The following is a 22,418-nucleotide window of genomic DNA, read 5'->3' on the forward strand; positions in this document are numbered from 1 at the left end:
ATAGCTAAAAGTTGGCTGACTCTAACCTGTTACTGAAAGACTGAGAAGGGAATTTTATTCATTTTTTAAAGGTGGATTCTCTGGGGTCCCCTGCCCTGTGATAAATCACTAGACAACCCTAGCGAGATTGACCTTCAGTAGAGTGTTAGAGACCACCTGCGGGCAAGATGTTTTCATTGGAATCAATGAAAGCAAAAGGATTTTCAAGATTTTCTTCCTGTTTTTTTTTTTTTCCTGGAGCTGTGAGTCATTCGGCCGCAGTCCCTTGTGCCACCTGCAGGGGCTTTTGGGCAACATCACCCTCTTAACTTGTGGAGAAGGTGTGGATTTTACTCAGTTGTGAAATGGCCTTGAGAGATGCCTGCCTGTAGGTGGGAAAAACAGAGCTGAAGTGTAACGAAGTGTGCTCTCCCCTCAGCCCCCAACTAAGTGCATGTGCTTTTTAAAAATGAATATGATTAGGACGTGACAGAGATGTTCGGTTCAGTCGGGGTTATTAAGAGGGAGGAATGGCCCTAGTTTGAAGGAGGGACCATGGCCAAGATTCTTCTTCCACTGTTACAGCACCTCCCTACCAATTTTACAGTTTTCATTTGTGAGGATATTGGGGCTCATTGGTCTTCTATCCGAGGTTAAGGAATGTATAGTTTAAAGGAAGTCTTATTCCACTAAGATTTTGTCCGAGACTTGGAAACAAGCCCAGGGATGGATGGGAAAATGCCGAGTGCCCCTCTCTGAGTTCTCAGACCCAAGGAGCACCGTCTCTTTCGTGGCCTTGGGGCCTGTGCTTTCCCCTCCCGCAAATACACAGTGGCTCATTCACTGAGTTATCTTTCCAGAAGTCACTTCTCCAGTAGGTGTCTCCTACGCCTCTCACTCCAGCCTCCTCCCTGGGCGGCATGGGGGTTACCATAGTTACCACGGAGGAAGAGCAGAAGGCTCAGTGGGTTCCTTTGGGGTTAGTATCAGTGATCCGAGTGACAGGAGCAGGTACTTTGCTGGGGGCTATAGATGGTGAGAAACACAAGAATTAAAAAATTTATATGAAATAGTCACTCACCAAAACATGTTTCCCCTCACACACATTCTCTTCTCTCATTTCTGTTGAAGAATGAGGTGATGACGTTGGGGATGATTTCTCATCCCTCCCCCTTCGTTATTTTATTTTATTTTTTTCAGTCTACCTGTTCCTCTTCCCCACCCCCCCATCCCCGTACATGTATATCACAGTATTACGTGTGTTTAAGAGAACACAGAGAAACAACCCCTCTACTAGGCCATCTAGGGAGCAGACTCAGGAATACCTCAAAGACCTTACTTCTGGGGCTTCCCTGGTGGCGCAGTGGTTGAGAGTCTGCCTGCTGACGCAGGGGACATGGGTTCGTGCCCCGGTCTGGGAAGATCCCACATGCTGCGGAGCGGCTGGGCCCGTGAGCCGTGGCCACTGAGCCTGTGCGTCCGGAGCCTGTGCTCCGCAACGGGAGAGGCCACAGCAGTGAGAGGCCCGCGTACCGCAAAAAAAAAAAAAAAAGACCTTACTTCTGAAGTCTGCCCGTGTGATGCTAAAATTACCCTTCCTCCTCCTCCCAGGTCTGGTGCACTTCGGTTGCTATAACAACCTGTTGCTACTTGCAGGAAGCAGAAGTTAGAGTTCTGGGGGTGAAGGCTGCACGTGAGGAGGATTCTTGTGCTAACGTGGCTGCTCTGGGGTAGGGCGGACCCTGGGGCTTGGCATAGCTGTGGCCCTGCTTTTAGATTTCTGAGTTTGGGGGAGTTTATTTTCCCTGCAGCCGAAGCTGGGCTCTCCAGTGAAAGTAGAATAGACATCACAGAGAGTGGCTAAGAGTGGGACTGCTTGAGTCCAAATCCCGCTTGTGCCTCTTGCATGTAAACGTGGAGAGGTTGCTGACCACCTCCACACGTTTCCTGAGCTGAGAAATGGGGATACTGAGAGTGCTTACCTTACAGTTATTATGAGGAAGAAATGAGTGAACTCCTATAAAGTGCCGCTCAGAGCACTGTCATAAAATCATTTGACGTTAACTATTCTATTCGATACACACAGTTCATTCATAAAAAACAGGGGAGAGCCTGCTGTGTACCCGGCACCGTGCTCCACACTGCTGTTCGGTACAGGTAAATGCAGATGTGGTCACCGTGCTCATGGTGTGCAGGGAGAAAGGCACTGGACAGAATGATATGAATAAGCGTGTGACTGCAAGTTGTGGTGGGTGCTGTGACGGGTCGCCTTCATGGACGTGGAACTTGGAAAGCAAGTGGTGTCCTAATAAGGAGGCGGTGGGGTTAGATGATGGACCACATCATTGCCGCCGCCACCAGTATCATCAGCACTGAATTCTATTGAGCACTTTCCATGTGCCAAGCACTCTACCAAGCACTGGATATGGTTTATCTCATTTAGTCCTGACAGTCCTATGATGGGATGAGTGTTCTTATGCTTTTTTTTGTTAGACAGTCTCTGAGCTGAAAGGGGAGACTTGAGCCATTATTTCGTCTAGTCATCCTTAGTTTATAGATGAGGGAACTGAGTCCCAGAGGGGTAGTGGTTTGTACGGAGTTGGGAATAATTTCCAGGATCCTAACTCTGTCCTGGATCCATTTCACCACCCACCGTGGACTCCCTGGAAGGGGAACACCATCTCCGTACCTGAGTGACTGAGTCTTACCACCCTCCTGTCTTCTAAGAACATGATCTCAATCCTAGAGGAGTTATTCCCCCAAAGGTCGAGTTGCCAGAAAGTCACAGAATGCCAGTGACTCATGGTGCTGAGCCCTTTCTCGCCTCTGGCCCGCTGGCGCAGGGTTCTCTTTTGGGGGTTGTCGACGAGGCTGGTGGAGTGCCTGTGCGAGCATCAGTCAGAGTTGGAACCCCAGCTCAAAGTCGCTGACTTCTGTGAAGGAAAAGCATTGCTTGAGTCAAGTGTCTTGCCTGTACCTCTCCTCGTTTGAAGGAGTAATGTCTCCTCCAGCTTTGTCTTCACATGCTTCTGCGTGTTTGTTTGTGTATGTAAAACTTTCAAGCAAAATTCAGATTTGTAGAAATGGGTACATACCAGCTCAAATGGGTATATGATGATTCTGCCCACTCTGTGAGGCTTAGAGTCTTGCCGTTGACCAGATAAATGGTGTTCTGCTGTCACGGGTGCTGTTCAGAGCTTCCGGTGACGGCTTCTTGGTAATGCCTCCACGCGTAGGCCCAGTGTGTTCTGCCCAGAGCATCTGCACTTACCAGTCTGGAAGGCTCCACTCTGCCCCTTACGAGGTGGGCAGGTCTTGGATCATACCTCCCCTCCCCAGTGAGGCCTCTCCGGAGCACTTCTCTGCAGGAATCTCTGGGACTGCACCCTGTTGCTTTCCTTCGTGGCACCTGCGGCGGTCTGGAATCAGACTGTTTACTGGTTAATTGTGTTTCTCCTTCTGCTGGAACAGCCCCACCACGAGGGTGGGGCCGTTTCTGCCTTGTATTGTATTATATTTCCAGTGCCTGAAGGATCCTAACACAGAGTGCTTGCTTGTTATATCGTCATTAAATGAAGAGATGTATCTGAGCTTCCTTATCTGGCCGCAAATTTTTTTCTCCTCTTGTAAGCCTTGGAGTTGCAGAAAAATATCTGCTGTGGGCTCCACGTGAGTCAAAAGCTGGAATGATGCACCCAGTTAGTACATTTGATCCTGTTTACCAGGCCATGGTAGACCTTCTTTCAGTCCCCTTGTCCGCCATCCCCACTGAAATGTGGAGGGAAGAGAGACCGCCTGTGACAGTGTTTCCAGGTGTGGCTGAGAATGTGGACTTGGAGGCAGCTTGTCCTGGGCTCGGACTCCAGCTCCGTCACTCTCTGTGACTTTTTACACAAGTTAACTTCCCGCATCTAAGTTTTCTTATCTGTAAAATAAGGAATAGAAATAGAACTTCAGTGACTTTGGGGGAGCAGGGATTATTCTGTATAATATGATATATATATATATAAAACTTTGAAAGCAATAATATAGGATAATAAACATTTCCCAAATGGAGGAAAAAAAATCACCCATTATCCCATTTTCTTAACTCAAGTATTTTCACTGAAGTATCTTCCCATCTAATGTTTGTCTGTAGGTAGACACATTCCCTGTAGGATACACCGAGTTTGTATCATGCTAGCCTTCCTAGTTATGTTTATTGGATGCCCCATACTTTAATTATCCCAAATTCTATGCTTGGGCAGCAATGTTGCTGTTGCTTTTTATTTTTTTTGCTATTATAAATGATGCCACAGTGAACATATTTGGGAAGATAATGTCTTCTTTGTTTTGAATTATTCCTCAGCTTAAAGACCCATATGTGATATTATTGCGTCAAGGAATATTTAGGTCTACTAATTAAGACATACTTTGTGGACACAGTTAAAGCTGGATCTACTCTTAGTCTAGACTTGTCCCATTTAAGGTGTAAGTGGATCTTCCTGTTTGGGGATTAGCTTCACAGGTAACTTCCCTTCTTTGGCTTTGAACATACTTGTGAGTTAGAAACTAGAGATTTCTCTTTTACAACTGAAATTTCTAGAAGGTGGAACCCTGGCTCTGCCACTCTGAAATACTGGTATTTACCTCATTTCTGGCATAGTAGTGGCGCCTCTGTGATAGACCCTCAAAACGGTTGGGCTGCTGTTGATGGGTGGTTGCTTGCTTTCATGGCATTATTGGAAGAGTAGGAGATGGGTGGTGTGCCACTGTTCTGGGTCTGAGGGAATGACGAAGCCATGAAGATGAGCAGGAAGAGTTTGACCCAGGTTGCTTTCATTCCTGCAACATTTTAGTCTTTTTCTCCTTTCCTCTTTTTTTTTTTTTTTTGCCAGGAAGCCAAAAAGAAGTATGACAAGGAGACAGAGAAGTATTGTGGCATCTTAGAAAAACACTTGAATTTGTCTTCCAAAAAGAAAGAATCTCAGCTGCAGGAGGTAAGAAACTTTACTAGTATCTGAATAAAGTGTTTAATCTTTCCGTGGTGCTGTGGATACGTTCTGGTTACTCTCTGCTGGAGCCTCATTCTGATCCCTCATTCCACGCTTGCTGCCCGCATTGCCTTTGTCCCTTCCCGATGCAGCTACGCTGTACGGCCGTCCCGCCTGTCCACAGTAAGGAACATGCAGCTGGTCCAGATCACCCTAATCACTAGGCTGTGCTTCCTCCTTTCAAACTGAGATCTGTTTTCCTGTTTCTCTCACCCTTGACCTTGATTCTGTACTCTCTTACCCTGCCTTTCCACCTCCTCCTTACATCACTGATTTGAAATGTTAGCATCTGAAACACTTTGGTCATCCTTCCTTAATGTGAAATGAAAAAAAAAATTATTCCAACCAGTGCTTGACATTAGTCTTTTTTTTTTTTTTTTTTTTTTTAAGCAGTATTTTATTGTCTCATGTATTTTGAGCTTAGGTAACTTTGTTTCAAAAAAGTAAATTCTCTGGTCTGCCCCTGTTTTTTTTGGATTTGCATGGGGTCTTTTTTAAGAGTAGTTCTCTTGGAAAGAAAAGTCAGATTTGTGGCCTTGGAGCTGTGACCATTTTTATTTAGTTCATGGAGATTTGCATGGCGAGGGGGTTTATGTTTTGGGGAGACAGGGCAGTTTGCTAGTGGAACTCCAAACTTGGCTACATGAATATCATCTTACTTAGCTCTTAACAATTTGCTTGAACTATCTCAGGTGTGTGTTAAAGCGAGGCTATGGCTTCCAAGCTAGCCCTCATTCTTCAGTTTCCTTTCTTCTTGAGCAAATTCCTTGCCAGTACTTCTGTTCATATGAAGATGGTAGGGTCAGAGGTTGAAAGATGAGGATTACTCAGGAGATGGTGGAGCCCAGGATTTGTTACACACCCTCAGTTAGGAAGTGTTGTGCTCAGAACTCTTTCTTTGAAATGAGTGTTTGAATCAGTTGTTTGAGTGATGGATACAGACTTATTAACAGGAAGTGTTTATAGTGGGCTTTGCAGATCAGTTCTTGGCCAACCAAGCAGCAGCAATTGTATTTGGGGTGAGCTGTAGGAAGTAAGAAACTGCTGACCTTTCCTTGAAGACTTTTTGCTTGAGTTAGGGAGAAAGTAGCCAACCCAGGAGGAAGAGATTCTTGAAGTAGCAAAGCTGCTCGGGTAAATCTTGTCAAATGTGATTGAGAAGGTTAAGGAAATGCTGATTTTCATTGGATGATACAGAAAAGGCTATTCCCAGCTCTACATGGGTCTCTGGGCACTAGGAGATACCCAAGGATATGTGAATTGTCTGTGATAAATACGTAATTCCATTTAGGATCTGTCCTGATCGGTTATCATTCTTCTAACATCATTTGGCGTTTAGGGTTTGGAAACGATAGGGAAAGGCATTTTGGCTGGAGCTCACAATCACCAGATCTGGCTAACTGTAGTTCCTAAGCAGTTAGGTGACTATGCACCACGAGTGCAGTTATTCACAGCTGAGAGAATATGTGATTGTTCTAGCACCTACTGGTACTGGGAGGCCCACAGTACAGTTATCCTACCTGCATGACTTCACCAGAGTGAGGCTACTTCTCCTCTCGGTCTGCTCTCTCCATGCCTGGCTCCTGGTGAGTTGGTCTGGAATGAGTCCCACAATTTCTTTTAGGGCTGTGCCAATAGCATCTCCCCCTGAGATAGCAATATGGGGACCAGAACACTGGACTGGCAGAGATACCTTCTTCACAAGGCTTGCTCTGCTATGTAGTTGACTGTGTGACCCGGGACAAGCACTTGGTCTCTCTGAGCTCTAGTTCCTTTGTAAAATACTCATAAAATACCTGTCCTGCCTACTTCATGGATGAGAAGGTAAATTACAGCCGCTACACAAATATAAAGTATTATCCCCATAACTGGCCTGTTCCTCCCCCTCCCCTGCTCCCAAATTGGATGGCATTCTTCCTGGCTGCCGTAGTCGGTTCAGGCTGCAATAACAGAATACCCTAGACGGGGTGGCTTATAAGCAACAGAAATTTGTTTCTGACAGTTCTGGATATCGGGAAGCCCAGCATCAAGGCACTGGCATATTTGGTGTCTGGTGAGGCCTGCTTCCCAGTTCGTAGATGGCTGTCTTCTAGCTGTCTCCTCACATGGCAGAAAGGGTGAGGGAGCCCCCTTGGCCTCTTTTGTAAGGACTCTATCCTCATGACCTAATCACCTCCCAAGGGCCCCACCCAAATGCGATCACACTGGGGGTTAGGTTTCATCATATGAACGTAGTGGTGAGGTGGGCAAACATTCTGTCTGCAGCACTGACTGTCAGTATTTATCTTAGTGGAAACTTTTTCATTATGCTTTTTTGTTACAATCCTTGTCTTTTTTTTACCCATTCACACTTCCTAAATACTTTGAAGGCAAGGGCTGCAGGTCTTTCTTGCAAGTCCTGGTCTGTTCTCAAGCATTGCTTTTTATACCTAAGCTGAATTAAATTGAATAAAAAATCTCCTAATAATAACAATAATAATGATAATATTTTTACTAACAACAACAGTAGCGGCCAGTGTTTACTGAATGCATATTCATGTACCAGGCGCCATGTTAAGCGCTTTATGTATAATCTGCTCAAATCCTCATAACCACCCTATGAAGTACAGGTGGATTCCCTCTCTTTTACATGGGAGGAGACTGAGGCTCAGAGATGTTTAAATAGCCTGCCTATAGCTAGTCAGCAAGGATTGGAACCTTGGCTCCTGACTCTGGAGCCGTTTCCCTTAACCCAGTAAGCTCTTCTCTGGCCATCTTGTGGGGAAGGATGTTGCTGGGCTGCCTGCCAGCCATTGTTATTCAATGCGAGTGTCAAGCTAAGGGAATGAGAGCGGGAGGGACCTTGGTGATCCTCTGGCTAAACCTCTTAGAATTTCGTATGCAGGACCTGAGTTCCTTGCAGAGGTTACGTGATTTACTCAAGGCCTTCCAGCTATTTAGTGATGATTTTCCTTACATTTATTAAAAGATCAACTTTTAACAATATTATGAATCACCTACTACACATGTAACGGAAGCTACTTCCTTTGATGATCCAGAATTATTCCCTGATGGCAGGCCTGAATGAATACTTGTAAATTCTAGCCCATCCTGGACCTCTGGTGGCTGAAATGACTGGGCAGCGATGTGGAGTGACACTGCCATCTAGTGGAAGACTTTTTAAAAGCCAGTGTTTTCTTCGGTGGCTCAGAAGCTGGCTTCAAAGATAATAAATCATTCCTTGGACAAATTATTTCTTGGACGCTTCTGTGAAAGTCCGTTCAGGAGTTGGGTGTGTTGTGGGGAGTGAAATGAATGATCGGAAGCTACAGTCTAGGAGAATTTTTCTTTTCCAAGAAGCACGGAATGGTTGGTGGGTCTTGGACAAGCTGGTAGATTGACAGCTTCTTAAGTAACAGGGCAGAGGAACTGCCTGCCCAGGGGTTGGAATCTGGCTTCTGATTCCATCACAAGAGGAGCTAAGGATGTGGTAAATTCTATGGCGCATATGAGAGGGGCATTGGCAGGAGCAACCTACCATTCCACTTGGGATTTCATCTTCCTTTTCCTCTGGAAATGCATTGTTATGCTTTTTTTCTCAGTGCTGGGCCACATAGAGATCAATTCATTTATTCCTCAAGCATCAGTTGAATGTTTGCTGTGGGCCAGGCCCTGTTCGGGATCTGGAATGGAAAAGTGAGGCAAGGCCTTTGCTGTTATCGACTTTATATTCTAGTAGGCAATACATGAAAAGAGAGAGAAATAAGTAAGAATTTCATGTAGTGATAAGGAAATAAATTGGGAGATAGGATAGAGACTCCCTGGGGTAACATACCTAAAATAACGTCATTGTAGGCTTCTCTAAAGAGGTGACATTTGAATGGAGACCAGAATGAAGAGAAAGAGCAAGCTGGGTGAAAAGCTAGGACAATGTTCTTTAAATTATGGGTGTGTCATAAGATCTGAGTTACTGGGTCATGACATAGAATAGGCTAGACTAGAGTGAAAAATATGAAAGTATGTTGCACCTAATTATAAATGTTTGTTTATTGGGTCATAATGTAAAAGGTATTTCTTACTGTGCATTAAAGTTTAAAAAAATTGAATATTTATCTAGGGGAAGAGGTTTTCAGGCAGAAGGAAGAGCAAGTGCAAAGATTGCATGGCAAGAAAGAGTTCGGAGTGTCCGAGGGTAGCTAGGAGCCCCAGCTGGAGCTCAGTGGGAGAGGGGTAGGGAAGGAGGGCTGGGCCGGTTCCTCAGGGTCTTCAGACCATGGGAGAGGCCAGGGGGAGGTGTTGAAGGAGCTGTGAGAACAGCTGATGGAGATTAAGGAAAGGTATTCTGGCTGCTGGGTGGAGGCTGGATTGCGGGAGCAGAGAAAGCAAGCAGGGAGGCCGGTGAGGCGAGGGTTGGAACCGCCCAGAGAAGATGTGGCTGGCTTAGGGTAGGAGCAGGGATTACAGCCCATCTGCTCAGATGTCCCTGGTGATAACCCCCAGTGTGCACAGAACACTTCCTGGTTTTCAAATGTCCACATCCTTTAGCTCATTTTCTCTTTGAAACAGCTCTACTCAGAGCAAGGGCAGATCATAACATCTCCAGCCTTCAGGTGTGGGGAAGAGGCCGGGAGAGGATAAGTGACTGGAGCGGGTCCCACCGGCTAGAAGATGATAGAACTGCAACTCCCACCCAGATTGTTGCTCTCCTGGCTCTCTCACTGACGCTGGGCTCTGCGCTTCTTCTCAGAGGACTTTGCTCCTGGCTTCTCCAGCCCTGCCTAACTTGCAGCTTTTCCGAATGACTTTTATTTCTGTTGTGTCTCACTTGGCAAGCCCAAGCAGAGAGGATGTATCGGGGGTGTGGGGGAGGTCAGGGAAATAGATACGTCCCTAGGTGTAAGTGTGTTGGATTTGCACTATGAGAAATGAAGGACTACAGGGACTTAACGGGCCTTAGCCGGCAGGAGCCCAGGTGGAAGGTGTGTCAGGCACTGGTCCACCGGCTACACCTGGCAGGGGGCGTGGTGCAAGCACTTTCTGAAACGGGGTCTCCAAATAAAGCTCTGTCAGTGCTCAGACATCAGCTCTCCTGCTTGGAGGCTTAGGTGATGCCCCCAGGCTTAGCCCTTCATTTTGGTTTTGTGCAGCTGTTACTTAGGGGACTGCCTTCTGCATATTAATATGGAAGTTGCCCCGCGAGAAAGTTGCTAGCAGGAGACTTGAATGGAGTCTTTTGGGTTGTTTCATGGCGCCTTGTGCTTGTCCAGAGTTTGTCATTTTCTTTTTATTTACATGATTATTTAATTATCTCTTTTCCTCATCATGCTGTGAACTCCATGAATGAATGAATGAATGATTGGCCAGCTCCTTAAGATGTCAGGTTAGCAATACCATATTTGGTATAATGAAGTAAAAGGTCTGTCCCAGTTTTGTTCTGCAGGAATCTTGACAAAGGAACACTGAAAGAAATACTCCTTTGGGGGCTTTGTCTTTGTAAAGTATGTTATCGAATGACATACTTCATTTCTAAAGAAAAGAGTGGAAAGGGTAAGAGCTTTATAGTGAGAGTTAAGGTACTTCCCAGCACAGCATCTTGCTACTCCACACATGCTCATTTTCTCCCCTGGGTTCTGGATCCCAGATCAGTGACTTAATTGTAGCCAGGTGTGGACCTTTACAGCCCACACACCTGCACAGAGAGGGAGGTGAGGTTCCGAGGCAGCAATGTAATTACTCTGCTTGGGGTAAACTAATAGTTCATCCTCGTCCAAAGAAAGTATGTGCGACCGTGTGAAAATGTTCTTTTCTGAGGTCCCCTACCCCCTATCAGGTTGTTTTGTTCATTTAGAAGGATGGGAGGAGGATGGCCCTGCATGTTTTCTTTTTCTCTTTAAAAATCTGTCTTGCATGGAACTTAGGTCGGCCTAGGGTGTGGGTAGGCGGTAGAGTCTAGTGGTTTAGGAATGTGCAGGGGTCTTGGAGGCAGATCAGCCAGGACAGAAATCCCAGCTCTGCCTCGTACCAACTAGGTCAGGTTCCTTAACGTTAGCAGATTTCATTTACTTCCTGTAAATTACGGGTAAGGATATCTTCTTTTTAGGAGCGTAATGAGGGTTAAATAACTGAAAGTATAATGAGGATTGAATAAGGTAATGCTGCACAGCTTTTTTTTTTTTCTTTTTTTGCGGTACGCAGGCCTCTCACTGCTGTGGCCTCTCTCATTTGCGGAGCACAGGCTCCGGATGCGCAGGCCCAGTGGCCATGGCCCACAGGCCCAGCCGCTCCGCGGCACGTGGGACCCTCCCAGACCGGGGCACGAACCCGTGTCCCCTGTATCGGCAGGCGGACTCTCAACCACTGCGCCACCAGGGAAGCCCTGATGTACAGCTTTATGGGCATGGTTCCTGGCACAAAATTAGCGCTCGGGTAACCATGATCATTGTTCTTATTTCTGCTTCATGCTACTGGATTTGTTTTTAAAAACCATCTCCAGAGATTTTTTTTGCCTGCTTGCTGAATCCTCTCCTCAGATAGTGACCTGATTTTTCTCTGAAATTCCATCTTGTTTGTAGGCAGACAGCCAAGTGGACCTGGTCCGGCAGCATTTCTATGAAGTATCCCTGGAGTATGTCTTCAAGGTGCAAGAAGTCCAAGAGAGAAAGATGTTTGAGTTTGTGGAGCCTGTAAGTAGATGCTCGAGGTTTCACTGTGTACCCAGACTTTCATCTCCCACCCCTCATTCCAACTACCTAGATGACGAAATGCTCTAAGTTGTTAATGAAGAGATTGACCAGCCCTGATGCTGTGCCTTCTGCTAGTAACAGTGCTTGGTCAACTGGCTACCCCGGGCTCTTCCCAGGACAACCACAGACATGGGTGTAGAGCATTCAGCAATGGTTCCATCCTCTAGCTACCTTGCGTTGTGCTGGTTGGTTTCCAAGTCAAAGTAGGGGAGGGGAGGAGTTTTCATCTTGCCAAACAATAGTGATGACACCTTAACTTTCCTCCTTCCTTCCCTGCTTCTTCTTTCCTTCAAGTAACGCAAGTGTAGCAGTAACCCAAGGAAACCATTCTCTTTTTGCCTCCTAAGTTCAAAGCCCCTCCTTATCCCAGGCATGTATTAAAAGATGCGATATAAAGCAGTTTCTCACTCTAAGTTTGTTATAACCAAGCAGCATGGAGATCGTTCTGAGTGAATCGTGATGGGATTTGGACTTGGACAGAATGTTCCATTGGGCATGAAGGGTTGCAATGTGGGGACACGTCTGGCTGTAGCTTAGGCCACCCCAATGTGGTTGTGGTTTTGTGCAGATGTGGTATTGCTCTATCCCTCTGTGGCACTAGTGTTCAGAATCCATGGAAACACCAAATAAGCATGTGGGCCTCAATTTAAAACTCTTGCAGATCTTGAAGTTTTCAGCTGAATGCAACCTCTGATCTAGACCCAAGCCTGGGGTCTCTATACAAATGAGATTACCTACCTAGATTTAAGAAGGTGATTTTCGGGGCTTCCCTGGTGGCGCAGTGGTTGAGAGTCCGCCTGCCGATGCAGGGGACATGGGTTCGTGCCCTGGTCCGGGAGGATCCCACATGCCGCGGAGCGGTTGGTCCCGTGAGCCATGGCTGCTGAGCCTGCGCGTCCAGAGCCTGTGCTCCGCAACGGGAGAGACCACAACAGTGAGAGGCCCACATACCGCAAAAAAAAAAAAAAAAAAAGTGATTTTCTTAAGCAAATAACAAAACTATAAGAAATTGAAAGAAAGTGACTGCTCTTTTTGGTCAAGAATGTTCTGTGCCGTTTCTAATTTATAAACTTTGAGGATGCTTTTTAGGCACGTAGACTTACTGGTAGTTTCAAGACAACATTTGGCCTTGGAATTTGTTGCGTCCATCTTTTACTTTGCTGGAGCTATTTTGATCTTGGGAGTCTACTCCCAGCCATGTCATCTGGCAGATTCTTCAAAGCTATTAATTACCTCAGTCTTATCTGAATAAGGGAAACTTTAGAGCCAGCTTCCTTTCCAGCAATGATCTCTGCCAAGATCTCAGGTCAAAATCCACATCTTTCTGCAGGGTCTGTGAGATGGGGAAAGCCATCTGTCAGAGAAAGCAAGCTTGTTGATTTCCCTGCTTGGGGCCCAGAGGTGTTAAAACTAGCCATTCAATCACAGGTTGACTAAAAGAAAGTCTCATCTCTCTCGTGGCTGGAGCAGGAATTCAAATGCTGTCATGAAGAATTAGCCTTTGGCCTTTTCACTTGCTTTTACTAGAACTTCTAGAGGAAAAAAAACCAGTGTGATTCTCATAATCTTTATGTATACTTTGTTCGATATTATTCTGTAAATACCTGATTTTGATGAGTTGCATTTTAATTGACCCATCCTATTTTTGAGTTGTTTTTTTGTGTGTCCATTTTGATGTCTCCATAGAGTGAATCAGATATCATATCTGTTAGCTTTTGCTGGCTAACAGATAACCATAAAACCTTATACAACAATAGACGTTTATTTCTTACGCATCTGTGGGGTTCATCTAGTCTAGGCTGGGCTCAGCTGGTTGACTCTGCTCATCTAGGTGGGCTTTCCTCTCCTCCTCCCCCACCGTATCCTCCTCCTACCTTTCTTCCTCCTCTTTTTTTTTTTTTTTTTTAAAGAAATCTATAAAGATTTATCCTTCTGTTTCCTGGCATGCTACCGTAGTATATCAGTGTCTTAGGGTTTTTGAGAGGCAGTGTAGCATCATCGTCAAGGGCTCTAGAACCAGACTGCCTGCATTTAAATCCCAGCTCAGCCATTTTCCAGCTATGCATTCTGGGGGAAGTTATTTTTTGAGCGTTAGTTTTCCCCTCTGTGAAATAGGTATAATAATACCACTTTTATAAAGATGTTGGGAGGATTACCTGAGTTTATCCAGGTAAGATGCTTAGAATAGAGCTAACCTAAGTAACACCCAGTTATTATATAATTGCTTATTAGGACCCAGTTAGCGATTATTTTTTATTCTGAAGTAGAGGAATATATCAATTTTGGCCACCCAGGGTCTCCTCAAGTGAGCAGATGAGTCAAGTGCCAGTATTAACAGGGCCTACTTGGTTTAATATAGTCTTGGTAAATGTAAAAGCATTTATTTTCTGAATAGCATAGAAAATGCTGATGACCCAGCTGCTCTGTCTGACTGAGGAGCTCACAGTCTCCTTGGGGAATCAGTGTCTATGGTAAAGAGCTAGCCAAGGTAGCAAGCAGTTCAGTGCCAGCATGCATAGGATGGATGTACCAGAGGGATTTAAAAAATAGAGAACCATTGTGGTTTGCGGATGTTTTTGAAGTCATAAAGTGAGGCACCTGGAGAGCTAATGAAAAAAAGGTCTGGTCTCATGTTAGAGTGAAGAGAAAGTGGTAGGAGCTTGTCCTGAGTTAAGTTAAATGAGTTGGCGGAGAGGTTGGATGTAGATGTGTGACCTTCACTTTTCTATAGAAGTTCTTGTTTCTGAGCACACCAGTTGATAGGCAGGTGAGTGGCTGGAGCTGTGGGTAGGGAGAAGAGAGTCACACAATGAAAACGCTACTGACCAGATCACTGGTTCTCAAAGTCATAGAAATACAAATTCTCAGGCTCTACCCCACACCAGAAATTTGTGGGTAGGGCCCAGTCGTCTATTTTTTTGTAAGCCTTCCAGGCGATTCTGTTGCACATTAAAGTTTAAGCCGCTGGCCTAGATTGTACAAAAGAAGATGGTGAAATAACGGTCGATGATATCAGCTGAGACTCTGTCATGTTCTGTGTGAGTAATAAGTGCTTTACCACATTATGTCATTCAATCCTTGTATCGTCTCTGAGGGTAGGCACTGTTTTTGTTTTCAGATAAAGAAATGGAAGCGCATTTATTTACTTCTGCAAGGTCACACCTAGTAAATAGCAGAGCTGTAGTGGTCTGACTCTTAATCTCTATGAAACAGCATTTGACTACTTAAGGGCGGAAAGGAAACAAGCAAAAAAATCGATTGAACTAAATTGTTGGGGTGCCTGGTGTGCATATTCATGTGTTGAGTTGGTTGCAGTCAAGGGAATCTTCCAGCCATTCAAGGAACCTCCATGTACATCGACTATGTTCGTTTGTTTCTTAGAAAGTAACTTCAAGTGCCGGAAGTTATTGACCTTCAGAAAAAGAAACAAAATTTTAGTATGCGAAGGAAGAAAAATCAGACTCTGGGATCTAAACCGTATATTTTTGTGTGCCCTGGAAACCTTAATTTTCTTGTTGAGGTACTAAATGTTCTGGAGATTGGGATCGTAGATAATGACACGACTGGCGTCATGAAGGTGAAGCCATATTCCGTCTGTTGCCTGCGTTTTCCTAATTGAAGGTTACCTACTGCGGCAGAGAGCTCACGCTCTACGTTCGTCACGCTCCACAGCCTCTGAATTTCACCTCCAGAGTATTTCTTGGTGCTGTGCCTTCCTGTCCTTTCTCACGGCTTCCGCCCCATTGCAGCTTGTCATCTTTCGCTTTGGTCAGTGGCATCCTGTCCTGACCCTGTCAGCACAGTGCCTTTTCTGACACATCGGTCTGATTCTGTCCTTCTTGCTGAGCAGCCCCTGCCAGCACACCTGTGCTAATTAAGCCCATTACATAGATGATCTCAATCTCTACCGTAATCCACTGCAGTAACAGGTTAAAGACAAGTTGAAGGGAGTTACCTGGCTTACCCAGCCCAGCTTTTCATCCCTTTACTGGCTGCCCTTCTCTTCGTCAGTGTGAATGAATGGTTCTTGGTAGCTGTATTCTTCTGCTAGAGATGCTGTCACAAAGTACCACAAACTGGGTGCCTCAGAACAACAGAAATGTATTGTCTCATAGTTCTAGAGCCTAAAGGTCTGAGATCAAGGTCAGCATGGCCCTGCTGCCCCTGAAACCTGTAAGGAAAAATCCTTCCTTTCCTCTTCCTAGCTTCTGGTGGTTTCCTGGCAGTATGTGTCATTCCTTGTTTTATAGATGCCTCACTTCAGTTCCTGATTTTCACAGGACTATCTTCTCTCTGTGTTTGTTACTGTGTCCAAATTTCCCCCCTTTCTAAGGACACCAGTCATTTTTGATTAGGGCCGAATGGATTCATTTTAACTTGATTATCTCTGTACAGACCCTATTTCCACATAAAATCACATTCTGAAATACCAGGGTTTAGGACTTTGTATCTTTTGGGTTTGGGGGAAAAAATTCAACCCAAAACAGTAGCTCTATTCTATAAATGGAAAAAAACCTTAAATTTATCACGTAGTCCAGAAGATTGTAACCATCACTAATAACGCAGTTACATTTTTGTTTATTATTTTTTAAAAAATCTGTGTTATCAGCTAGGAAATAGGAATAAATTTTCTTACAGTTATTCTCAGAGGAAAACAAGGAAGGGGCAGAAGGCAGAGGAGGGTTGGGAGGGTCTTCCTCTGGCATTTGCTTTGTCATGCTGTGATTGCATGCCTGGCTGTCCAGGGAGGAGCCTGGGTGGACATGCTGGCTTCTCTTACCTGATAACCAGGTGAGGCTACAGCAGGCGCTTCCTCTGTGCGTGTGAGTAGAACCATTTCTTTGAGGCAGACAGATCCTTGCATCTCGGGGGTCCTTCTGTGGGCCGTGCCCAGCTCCCTGAGCAGTGGACTTTCATTTCCCTTGGGGTCATAGGTTCAAAGATTCATACAGTGTGTGGGAGGTAGGGGAGGGGACGAAAGATGCTGTGAGGGGAGAAGGAAGGAAGTGGCCCAAAGATAACAATACCTAAGGCATCATTTCCTGTAGAAAAAATGGACAATCAGCCATGATACCAGAGGAAGTGAAAACCAAAATAAACATTGGCAGCTCTCTGCCTTTGGAGTGCTTGTGTGTATACCCAGGTGGCATCTTAGCAAGCTGTTTGAGATAGTTAATTACCTTGAGTAAGAGAGGCCCTGTTGACTGTAAGTGCAGCATAAATCAGCGTTAATAGAAGGGATGACTCGAGAATCAGCTGCTTATCTTCTGCATTATTCTCCACTAGAGGGTGACTCAGTGCCCTGGAAAAGCGATGGGGCGCAGCCTTCAAGGACAACAGGGAGGGAAGAGATAAGAGAGGACTGTTGTCCTTGTGAATACTGGCACTAGGTTTGGCATAAGCGCTCCTTCTTCTCCATTACTGGAGCCATTTAGAAGGAAAAGTGTGGGCCACGTTCTCAAAAATGTATTTTACATAGAGGACTTTGCAAAGACTTTGGTCATCTTTGAAGAAAAGAGTTCATTATTAGTCTTTGGTGACTCTCTGTGGCTTACCACCCATTCCTTAATTTAGGTGAAGGGTGTATATATGGTGCCTCTAGATGTTTTTATAGCCAGAGGACCCAGCAGTGCCTGTTCCCTCTCCTCCTGTAAGGATCTAAGGGAACAGATGCTCCAGGGACAATGGCAGCAGGAAGTCAAGGGATCACATTGTTATAAACTGGGGTTTTGCCTGACTTTCCAGTGCAGAGCTCTTTGATAAAGTGGGCTGGGCATGTGGCTTTGTCTGAAGACAGGTCAGTATATACCTCGGTGCTTACCGTTCCTGCCACAAGCAAAGTGTGAGAGTTTCCTTTACTCTCATTATTAGGGCTGCTGCTCAAAAAAGGAGAGTAGGTGAAACAAAGTGAGATTGTGTTTAATAAGTAAAGGTATGTTCATTTAAGGACTAGAAGATTAAACACAACAATATAAAGTGGTGCAGCTGTGTCTTGGTGTAACACGTATTTGAGGCAGGTCAGAGGGGACAACTCAGACGGTGTGAGTTGGCATTGAGAAGTTCAAGTTAGAATGGGGCTGGTCTCCAAATGTAGTAGAACTGGGCTTGTGATGGAGGTGAGGTTCTGGTTCTTCTGAACCTTGTTCAGGCTTTAACTATAATCCTGTCTTCAGGTTGAGATTTGGGACTGAGACAGGATATGTAGAGCTTGGGAAGGGGCCAGGGAAGCATAACAACAGTGAGGTTTACATATGGGCACTGGGGGGAGAGACGGCAGGAACGTTTATTTAGCTTGGAGAAGGGAAGGCTGGCAGGGGCTCAGGGTGGGGACATTAATGGTTTTTAAGTATATGAAGGCATGTTGTGAGAATTGTAGTGAACAGATGTTTTCACTCTTCACTAAAGACAAGACTAAACAAGGAATGGGCTTACCTTTTAGGCTGTGACACTTTTAAGTGAGAATTTAGGGAAACCACCTAAATGAAAATGTGGGAACATGAGATTATTTTAATAAAGGAGTCCAGAGTGTTTACTTTTGGAGAGCTTCTGGAAAGTACAGAAACATGCTTGAGCTGAAATCTGATCTGGGTGATTTTCTTTGATTTGACTTTGCCTGTTAGACTGCAGACTCAGGACACACCAGCTTCCTTTTCTCCCTTCCTTGTTGGTTATCAACATAACCACACCCTTCTGCGTGATAACCTGATATTATGAATATACTAGAAGGAGACTGAGTGAGTGGGAGCCCTGGTCTTCAGCTTCTGAAGAAGTAATTTTCTTAGGAGGTGATGAGGCTTCACAGGGGAAGAGCTTGGATGTTGGTGCCAGGAGGCCTGGTTTCAAATCCTGGCTGCCACTTCCTGTGTGTTTTGGGGCAAGTTAGTTAACCTCTTTGAATCTGCTTCCTTACTGATAAGTTGGAGATGATAGCAGTATTCATTTCATAGGTTGTTATGAATATTCAGTGAGACACAGGGCATATGAAGTTACAGTGCCTGGCATGTAAGAAGTGCTCAGTAAACGATAGTCATTATTATTACCTTATTCTAGACTTTCAAACCGGGGCTGGGAACTCAGATACAGCTCCGTGGTACCTTTTGAACCTGCCTATGTTAAGTTTGCCCTTCTGCCTTCATTACAGCTACTGGCATTCCTACAAGGACTCTTCACTTTCTATCACCATGGTTATGAACTGGCCAAGGACTTCAACGACTTCAAGACGCAGTTGACTATCAGCATACAGAACGTGAGTAGGCGAGGGGACAGGCTTCCGTTCCCTCGCTAAGGGAAGGAAAAACAAAGTATGGGTCTGGTTGCATACAGATCACTTAAATGGACTGATGTGCAGGTGGGGAGGATGGGTCTTGCTTGGGTTCAAAGGGCAGTGGGGGTCAGGCATTTCTAGGGTGCTGGATGGTCCCAGGTTAGAACATCATCCTCTCCTCCATTATTTCAAAGCACTATTTTTATGTTCTCGGAAATGCTGCTGCTGCTTATGTTTTAAATCTGTAACGCCAGAATCAGGATTTCCTTTGGCAGTGGAAGTCCCAGCCCCACCCAGCCTAGCCTCCCTCTGTGCATCTAGCCACCTGGCCCCATAAAACCATAGAGTGTGTGTGTTCAGGGGATGGGGATGGGGTACACATGCTGGCCTTGGGCTCAAAGGATGTGCTGTTGTTCACCTCTCAGTGAGGCTGCCAGGAGATCCAAGTAGGTGTGCCTTACTCCCAATCTCCCTTCCCAGATTGTAAGCAGCAGGACCTTTGCGTGTGCGGAATCCTGCTGAGGACTCTGGTTAGCGGTCACTGGGGCTCAAACCCCCTTCTTCCCTGTGTGATGGGGCCACTTTAATCTGCATGTTGTCTTTGTCTCTGGATGATCCTGGGCCCAAATAAACCCAAGTGTGTCTGTGCGGGTTGGACTGCATGCCTTAAGAAGCCTGAGCTTGCCCCCTCATGGTTCCCTGCAGTGCCTCAGAGAACAGGAGTTTGCAGGGTCTTGGATGAGCTGTCACAAAGCATGGCTTCCCTTGGGCCGGGTCCCTCAGAAGGCAGACTCTGAAGTGGAGATTTGTACAGAGCAGGTCCCCCGGAGGCAGTGTTGGCAGAAGCACCTGTGACAGAGTGAGGGCAGCAGGCCCTGCCGGAGGAGAAGCTGAGTGGCGAGGACTCAGCCGATGCCCTGGGCCCCCTGGAGCTGGGATGGTCCCTGGCCCCTGGCTTCGCCTAGTTGCTGGGTGCAGGGTGCCCTGGGGGAGGGGTAACCTTAAGTGAAGCAGCTCCATTTGAGGAGGGAGCCATCAGCAAACAGCTGGAGAAAGAGCATCTCTGTCCTGGAGGGAGGTGGAGGGCGTACCCTGCTGTGGACCATCCGAGTCAGAGTGGCCTGGGATGCGCATGTCTGGGTTGAGAGGCGCTAAACTTATCTTTCAGGGTGAGAACTGGTCATTTGCATTTCCTGCCGTTCCCCAGGTGATTTTGATGGTCCCTAGAGTTTGAGAGTCATTCTGACATAGGGCTTTAAGGCCAAAGTATATTTCTTAAAAGGGAACATTTTTGCCTGATTCCTAGATGGCTGAATGTTCCTTACCTGGTTTTAGATCTAAGAATTCTGTAGGTTGATGTTCTGAAGTGCTAGAGATGGGAACAGGGTTTCATTTCTTTGATTTGAATAAAATTCCTTTCATCCTAGACAAGAAATCGCTTTGAAGGCACCAGGTCAGAAGTGGAATCCCTGATGAAGAAGATGAAAGAGAATCCCCTCGAGCACAAGACCATCAGTCCCTACACCATGGAAGGGTACCTCTACGTCCAGGAGAAACGTGAGTGCTGGGTCGGCCAGCGGTGTGGGTGTCCTCTTGCCTTTTCCCCAGGAGCTGGGGGGTGTATCCAGTAGTGCCTGGCCTGGAGTACGTATTTCGATGAAGGAGAGTGATTTTATAGTTAGGTTTCCTAGGGCAGAGATGCTGTCCACCGGGTCTTGTCTACCTCCCAGTGATGTGTTACGTTTCCTTTGTAACTGGGAATTGCCTTGCAAGCTGGAATTCACTGAGGCTCTGCGGTGCCCCTTCTCTCCCTGGTGTCACTCTACTCTTGAGGTTCCTGTACCTTCAGTGTAGCTTTATATACCATACCCTTGGGGTAGAGGCCTTGGAAAGGTCTGGCTGGCTGGACCTTATTGTCATATCCTTCGGTAGACTTAATAGCTGGTGATTTTGTTTTCATTTGAGACTTGTTTCAGCAAGGCCCAAACAATCATGACTTAGGCCCTTTCTCTCTTCTCCTCAACCCCTGTCATTCCAACACACTTAAATTTTATGAAAAGTAGAAACAAAAGCTCACTTCAAGAGCCAGGAAGAAGAGCCATTGACTTGCCCATATGACATCAAGGAAAGAAGTGCCAGGTGCTGCTAACCCAGAGTTTACAACGATGACTCAGATTCGTGCACTGGGCTGTTGCACTCGCAGACTTAATTCATGCGTGCGGTGCTAGAGATGAAAGAAAGTGCATTGTTTTTCTTTAATGGGTAGCTCTTCTTGTAGTCTCGCACCTGTGCTTTCTGGCTGGGCACCGTAGATTTAGGATTAGTTAAATATCTTCACTCCTATCTGCTTCCTAATGGAACAAAACACTCAGTTTCAGTGATTATTCTATTTAGTGATTACTCAAAAATTTCCTTGGACTTAAAATTGTTCCCTGGTGACAGAGGTGTAGTAATGGGGTTGGAGGTTGGATCATCAGTTGTGATGAGAGTTTTATGTCCCTTATTCTTGCAGGTATGAGCCTGTTAAGGCTTGTAAAAAACAGAAGCTACTTTAGTTGTGTGTTATACCTGAAGATATGGTCGTATCTTCTTTGCCCAATGAGAAGACCATCCCCAAAAGTTTTAAGTCAACTTGAAAATAAAAATTTTTAGGACTATAAAAATACAGTTCAGTGTCCACTTATAATACTTAATTTATTAGTATTGGTCACTTACGTGTAAAGTCAGTATAAGCACTCACATGACATTGCACAATTTTATTCAAACACTTCATGTGTTTTTTCAACATTAATGTCTTGATTATCATTAGAACCATATTTTGATTCTCCAACACAGTGGTCCAGAGCATATCATTAGAATACAGCTTTTTTTTTTTAATTTGGAAGTTTTTGTAGCATTATTTTGAAGTAGTTTCAAACTTACAGAAAGTTGCAAGAATAGTACAAAGAACGACCATATGACCTTTACCCAGATTCACGAATTTTTACCATTTTTCCAGTTAGATCATTCTTTCTCTCTCTGTATGGGTGTGTGTGCATATCACAGTCACACACACACATACACACACACATTATAATTTTTTATGAACCATTTGAGAACAGGTTGCATATACCATGCTTCTTGGCTTCAGTGTGTATTTTCTCAAAACATTCATTTATGTAACCACAGTTACATATCCAGGAAATTTAACGTTGATAAGATATTTCATCTAAACAATATTTCATATTCCCATTTTGTCAGTTGTCCCAGTGATGCCCTTATAGAGCATTTTGTTTTCCTCCAGTACAGGAGCTTATACAGCATTTAGTTGTCATATGACAACTATAGTCTCCTTTACCCTAGAACAGTTCCTCTGATGACATTGACGTTTTTGAGGAATATTGGCCAGTTCTTGTATAGAATTTGTTCATTGTGGGTGTG

General features: G+C 45.2%; 1 protein-coding gene across 6 annotated transcripts in view; it reads left to right on the forward strand.

Annotated features, from left to right (window-relative positions):
* ARHGAP26 (Rho GTPase activating protein 26) overlaps positions 1 to 22,418 on the forward strand; it is a 472,331-nt gene that overhangs the window by 123,774 nt on the left and 326,139 nt on the right. For 5 of the 6 annotated variants that reach the window (XR_010942153.1, XM_067732119.1, XM_067732120.1 and 2 more), the window contains exons 5-8: positions 4,857 to 4,958; positions 11,564 to 11,674; positions 18,876 to 18,980; positions 20,426 to 20,555. Coding sequence is in view for 5 of the 6 variants with exons in the window: in XM_067732119.1 (XP_067588220.1) it covers positions 4,857 to 4,958; positions 11,564 to 11,674; positions 18,876 to 18,980; positions 20,426 to 20,555 (448 nt within the window). In the remaining variant the exon portion in view is untranslated. The remainder of the gene's footprint in view (positions 1 to 4,856; positions 4,959 to 11,563; positions 11,675 to 18,875; positions 18,981 to 20,425; positions 20,556 to 22,418) is intronic. The other variant, XM_067732122.1, reaches the window with a different exon arrangement.

Source organism: Pseudorca crassidens, chromosome 3, assembly GCF_039906515.1.
Source record: "Pseudorca crassidens isolate mPseCra1 chromosome 3, mPseCra1.hap1, whole genome shotgun sequence".
Taxonomy (NCBI): Eukaryota; Metazoa; Chordata; class Mammalia; order Artiodactyla; family Delphinidae; genus Pseudorca; species Pseudorca crassidens.